Source organism: Lactuca saligna, chromosome 9 (assembly GCF_052625555.1).
Source record: "Lactuca saligna cultivar CGN05327 chromosome 9, ASM5262555v1, whole genome shotgun sequence".
Lineage (NCBI taxonomy): Eukaryota > Viridiplantae > Streptophyta > Magnoliopsida > Asterales > Asteraceae > Lactuca > Lactuca saligna.
The window spans coordinates 9,314,775-9,321,462 of record NC_136425.1 but is presented as its reverse complement, the minus strand read 5'-3'; the positions used below and the strand labels follow the sequence as shown (position 1 = coordinate 9,321,462).

At 28.9% G+C, this 6,688-nt stretch overlaps 1 protein-coding gene across 1 annotated transcript; it reads right to left on the bottom strand.

Annotated features, from left to right (window-relative positions):
• Positions 1-298: 298 nt before the first annotated feature.
• On the bottom strand, positions 299-1,406 carry LOC145018513 (Late embryogenesis abundant protein (LEA) family protein). The gene is made up of 3 exons (XM_078976393.1): positions 1,212-1,406; positions 962-1,072; positions 299-739 (listed from the first exon to the last, which is right to left on the bottom strand). Exons 1-3 carry the CDS (start codon positions 1,296-1,298, stop codon positions 536-538), a joined length of 402 nt encoding a protein of 133 aa, XP_078832519.1. The 5' UTR covers positions 1,299-1,406; the 3' UTR covers positions 299-535.
• Positions 1,407-6,688: the final 5,282 nt, after the last annotated feature.

Sequence of the window (6,688 nt, the reverse complement as noted above, 5' to 3'; positions counted from 1 at the left end):
GTGTCATTTTAGCCAACCCCTATTCTTACACTCAAATAGATTAGGCTCGTGGGCTAACTTTAGCTCTAATGCAATAAAGGCTTAATTTTATTTTATAATATAAAAGCTATAAATTTCATAAATATTTTCGGTCTTTAAAATTCATGGGTCCTGGACAGCTGTCAGGACCGGATCTGGAAATCGGCTAAAGCCAATCATAATAATATTTTTTGAACGCCCAAAATAATAGTTAGGTTAAATAATATACAAAAGTAAAGAAAATGAATAAACCAAATGATGTTTGTTATCTTTATAAATCATTATTCCTTAATAATATACAAACTGTTATTATAAAAATCAGAATTTAGAACAATCTTTTAGTATATATACATGTAAAAAAAGAAGAAGAAGAAGAAGTAAAATACATAGACAAGCACCATCGAGGGGTGGCTAAGTTCAAGCCCATACCTCCTCATAAGCTTCATTTTAGTAATTATATATAAATTCAAAATATTAAACAAAAGTGCACCAAAAATAACCATATTTGATGCAATCTTTATTTTTTGGTGTTCATGGTGCGTTTTGCAGCTTCGATATGATCTTTGACAGCATCGGCAGATGCCTCGGCTTTTCCAGCCACCGTATCCTGCACTTTCTGGGCGGCGTCCTTGGTGGCGCTCCAAGCTTCCTGTGCTGATTGCTTTGCTTTCTCGGTAATGTTCTCCGTCGCTCCGGCGGCAGCTTTCGATTGGTTCGCCACCTTGTAACAAAATCATGTTAATTTTTTAATAATAAAAATAGAAGCGCCGACTGATGCGATTTATATCCGTATATATATATATATATATATATATATATATATATATATATATATATATATATATATATATATATATATATATATATATATAATGATTAATGATTTGAAAGGAGTAATTTAATATGTAAAAGTCTGAGTGAGAAAATGAATTGAAATGCTTACATAGCCTGCGTGAGTCGCTGCTTTCTCTTTAATTTGGTTCCCAGCGTTCTTCAGCTCGTCGATAGCACGCTTGGCTGTATCCGATGGCGAGGGTGACGACACAAATCGCACCTATTAATTGATTACAAGTTTTATACATTTCATCTGATTCATATATTTCCCAGATATAATAAAGGAAATTAATCCAAGCAAAATGTTAATTGAGTTGTAAAATATATTGAGAATAAAGATAAAGATTGATTAAAGGGACCTGGGCGGAGCCAAAAACCCTCGAACCCAATGCGGTGCGAACCATAACGCGGGTGGTCTGGACCATTGTTGCTGTGACTCCAGCCATTTTTCACCTTATTATATTTTTCAGTTAATGGATTTTTAAATTTTTCCAAATTGAGCTCTATATTTAAATTTACTTTTTTTCTTTTTGCATATATGGAAAGAAACTCAAGAGATGAAAAACCAAACTGTCGCTCCTTTTGTGGTTAAAATTAAAATACAATAACGAAAAAAGAGTAAAACCGTCAATTGTTAGACTTGTTCTTCGTTTCTAAGAGAATCGAGGATAAACAACCAAAATTTATTGTATGGTACATAATTAGACTTTTTTTTTTTTTATTAATATTAAAATAAGTTATTTTATTCTCAATTTTCCACAGTATATAATTCACAATTTTAAAATTGTCTTTTTAACCAACCCCTTATCATATAAACTTGTTACATAGTTAACTAACAGGTATTATAATGTGGGGTTAGAAAATAATTATCTGACTTGAACTTTTAATAATGTAATCGAATGCTTACACTTTTTCATTATTTATAAAAGTTGATCTACTGTTTGGTAGTTTTTTAAATTTTCAATTAAAAGATTTTTAATTTTTCAGATTCAGAGACATTTGGTAATTTTTTAATTTTTGTCTCTTAATTGTTCAACACTTTTTTAATTTTAAAGCGACTTGTATCTAAATAAAAAAAAAAGTATCATGTCCTGAAAATACCCTAATTCTTTCAGCGAACCTGTTTCCCTCTTCTCTTTCTATTTCACACGGCTGCCTCCCTTTTTCCTTCCCCTGCTATCTCCTTCCTCTTAAAAATCCAGACATTTAAAAAAAAAATTAGATTATAAAAGTTCAATCATGTCAAACAACCCTAAATTATATTGACGGTGGTAATCAAATGATATAATATTTTACTCATATCATTGTTTTCTTTATATGTTCATTAAACTGTATTTTACCATTTGAAGGAAACTATCTTACAAAGATTATGGTTCAAAAACAAATTTTAAAATTTGTGTTATCTTATTCTGTAGATGACATAGTGTAGGGGTGAGCATGGTGCGGTTTGGTGCGGTTTTCAGACCAAACCGAACCGCAAACCGCATGGTGCGGTTTTTGCATTCTTAAAACCGTTGGGTGCGGTTTTGCAATGGTTCGGTTTTTCGGTTTTTAAATGCGGTTTCGGTTTGTATCGGTGCGGTTTCGGTTTTTAAACCGTGTTAAGAATTTGGTGCAGTTTTTTTTATGTTTTTTTGTGCGGTTTTTTAAAACTGTAAGAACTGAAAATCATGTGCATATAAGCTTGTATTGTGCTGTTTTTTTTAATACATTCATTTTCAACTCAAAACAAAATTACATAATCAAAAATTATAAGTCGCTTAAAATACAACTTGTGATCACTCTCACAAACTAATTAATGATTGAAGGTTGGTTGATTTTGACTTAATTTGTTACAAGCTTATTACATGTAATCGATTAGTATGTTTGGCTAACAATAGAACATTTCTTTTGCACCTCATATAGTTTTATACAAACACAAAATAAACATATAATAAATATATTATCGTTTATAACTATTTTAAATAGAATGTATATAATATACATTGATTGATTTATTACAATACACGCTTGCGGTGCGGTTCAGTTTTGATGGACCGGTTTTTAGGATAGAAACCGCACCGCACCGTTGACCTTCGGTTTTTGCAAAAATTAAATCCGCACCATTGGTTTTTGCATCGGTTTCGGTTTTTCGGTTGTGGTTTATTGCGGTTTTATCGATTTTTCTTTAGTCGGTTCGGTTTTTGCTCACTCCTAAGATAGTGGCATTCCTTTGGGCTTTGGTCCAAGCCAAATTCCGGTTACAAGTTTTAATGAAGACCAAGCCTAATAACTACTACTGTACTACATGATCTTAACTTTGGGCTTGGATCCAACAATCCTTCAGGAATTATTTTATTCGAGATTATTCTTTCGTTTGATTAATCCCAAAATGTTTGAAATTGTTCATCTATAATATTATTTGAAAATTTCGACCGATAGATAAAAGTTATTAAACTTAATACCAGTTAATGTATTAGCCCAAATAAATCAAAGCATGGCTATATAAGATTTATAAGTCTAAGTTCATTTAAAAAATAGGTTTAAGCAAACAAATTAATTACGTAAAAGAAAATACAGTTTAAATCAATTTATAGAACGAGGATCCAACTGGAACATATTTAACAACAAACCATATGGTATTTAGAATTTTACTTCAATTGCAATAGGGATTCTTTAATATATAACCAGAAAAGTTACCCCCGCTATACGGGGGCCAGAAAGTTTCAATATTGTTTCTGAATCGATAAATATGACAGACGTAGAAAGTGCAAGGATGAAAAGCCCGGAGTTTGTCCCGGACCGTTTTTTTTTTCATGGTTTTATGAAAAAAATGTAAAAGTTTTTTGACTGCCAGGATCAGAAGTTTCAAAACGGTTAAAGAGTTAAAGGGGTAAGAATTAGCAAATTTTTAGAAAATAGATCAAAGTTGTTAAACCATTAAAGTTTTGTGGCCAAACTTTAAATATTAAAAGATTCTAAAAAGTGTAAAAATATTGATTGCAATGACCAAAAATGTTAAAATAGGTAAAGAATAAGGAGCAAAGTGCAGAGATTATTTCTACCAAAAAAAAAAAATACCACATTTACTATTCCTAAACTTCATATCTTTAGTATATCTTTACTAACTTATAAAAGAAATCCTACTATTTCTATAAATAGATCCAATAAAATAATATGATTTTTTTTAAGACGTTCAACTCTCTAAACGTAAAGTACAACTAATCATGAATAAAATAATATTAAATTTTAATCTGATTACCTTTCAAATCTTATCTATTTCAAAATTTTGACCAAATCTCTTATCCAATTAAAATAAAACAAATAATCCATTATATATGCCCTTTTATTTGTAATTTTTTTAAGTTTTATTTATTATTTATGCCCTCTAATCGAAATTGACCAATCAGTTGTAAAATCAAATATTTTGTTTAATATTAAGAAAAAATATCTATGTATGATTTATGACTAATAGAAAATTAGTATTCCATTTGTTATTCATGTTCCATGAAATATGGTTGTATTAATTTTATTATTTTTCGGTTTAAAATTTTAGATAGTAAAGTGGATAATAGGATATATCCGTTTAGACTTATCTGTATAAAGCAAACCGGGTTGTTAAGATTAACTTTGATTCTCCCTTTTATTAACTTTATCAATACCAATAAAGGTATAAGCAAGTCACTTCGTATAGATGTGTCCTGATTTCTAAAATGAAGGACTATAAACGTACACTACACACCAAAATATTTATTTTCTTTTGTATTGAGAGGGTTACATTTATTTGTTGCCGTAAAACCAATCGATAACAATATGCATATGTTTTGTGTTACTTGAAATCTAACATGTTTCCGTATAGAACTTATTGCCGAATGAGAAACTATTTTTCGCCGCTGCTTTGCGCGGGTCTACGGCTAGTATATATATATATATATATATATATATATATATATATATATATATATATATATATATATATATATATATATATATATATGGGATAATTTCATATATGTCCCTCTTAATCTTCAAAATATCATATTTGCCCAAATCCTTTTTATAATGTTTTTTAATATTTTATAATCATTTTTATACCTTAGAATTATTATAATATTTAAGAAATTTAACCATATTATACTTATGTCTATGATAATGGAATGTGAACTTCTAAATTGTTAGAATGGCGGCCTCTTGACTGACAAAAAGATTCATCTTAAACCCTTTTAATGAAATATATATTTTAATTTTTTAGTTTTTGTTGTTGTTGATTATTATCATTTTGTAGTTGGAGGATACTTTAGATATTATCATTGATATTTTAATGTTTAAAAAGTGCATATACGATATTTTGATATTTAAGAAGGGCATATATGATATTTTGATGTTTAAAAATGATATATATGATACTTTGAAATTTTATGAATGGTAAATATGATATTTAGAAAGTTTATGAAAAATAAATATGATATTTAGAAATTAAGTTGGGTAATATGATATTTTGATGATTAAGAAGGACATATATGAAATTCTCTCTCTCTCTCTCTCTCTCTCTCTATATATATATATATATATATATATATATATATATATATATATATATATATATATATATATATATATATATATATATATATATATATATATTAAGATCTTTATCTATCCATATCCATATAAAACAGACAGTACAAGCATGATACCACCTATGTTTTCTTGAGCATGAGAAAGTCAAACACACTGATTTTTTTCGTTGAAATTTCTTGAGTTGTTTACAAAAATATTTTTTGAAAACTAACTTTTTAATTTTTTTTTTCACACAGACCTCTAATAATGTATTGGACAAAAGCAATATATTAAGCAAACAATATTAATCATCTAATAACACATCCGTAAGCAGAGATGTTAAGCGTCTAATAACACATCATTACCTCTAACTCATAATGTTAAAATGATTTGTCGTCTAAGTCTTCGTCTGTTCTGATATCCTTAAACACGAGACACTGGATTGAATCATTCACATATAAATTCAATTTAGTTTTTTCAAGTTGTGACCTCGAACAAGATTGTCATACTATTGATCATCAAATTATTTTCATCTATGTGTGGCTAAATACTTATATTTATTGTACTTATTGATCACCCCAATGATATAAAACTCCAACAAGTAGAGAAGCATATTTCATCTTGACATACGTGTTTATCATCCATCGACATATCATATCTTGTAGTATCTGTTAATTCCCTTATTGAAAAAAATTCTATAACTATTTCAAGAAATATTAAAGATGCACTTACTTAAATGTCAACATATATCTCAGGTCAACAAATATATAGATAATATCATTTTCAAGATTTGTTATTCATAAAATAATCACATGAGGTTGAGTCAATCCAATATTCATCATCAATAAATACATCCAATATTCATCATCAATAAATACATGTTGGTGATTTTGTATCATCATTATGTATTTAAAGGTAATGGATTGACTTGTTAACCAAAATTCAATATTGATAAATATTAAATAAGTAAGGAATGTACGGAGTACAAACTTGTTTAAGTTTATTCAAGATTCAAAGTAGACTCTCATTTAGGGGCGAATCCCCTAAATGAACGGGATCCGGGGGCAGCGTCCCTGGGAGCGGGGTCCAAGGGGCAGAGCCCCTGGCCGGTTTTTAATTTCATTTTGACCTTTATTAATGATCCGTTTTTAGCAAAGTTCTAAATAACGAAGGGTGTGGCTTGATGGAACGGTAAAAAGTTAAACCATGACAAGCCTTGATGAGCCATGAAGCTTTTCAAGGCGTGACTATATTATATACATTAAAAGATATAAATCATATAATTATTAAATTTTAT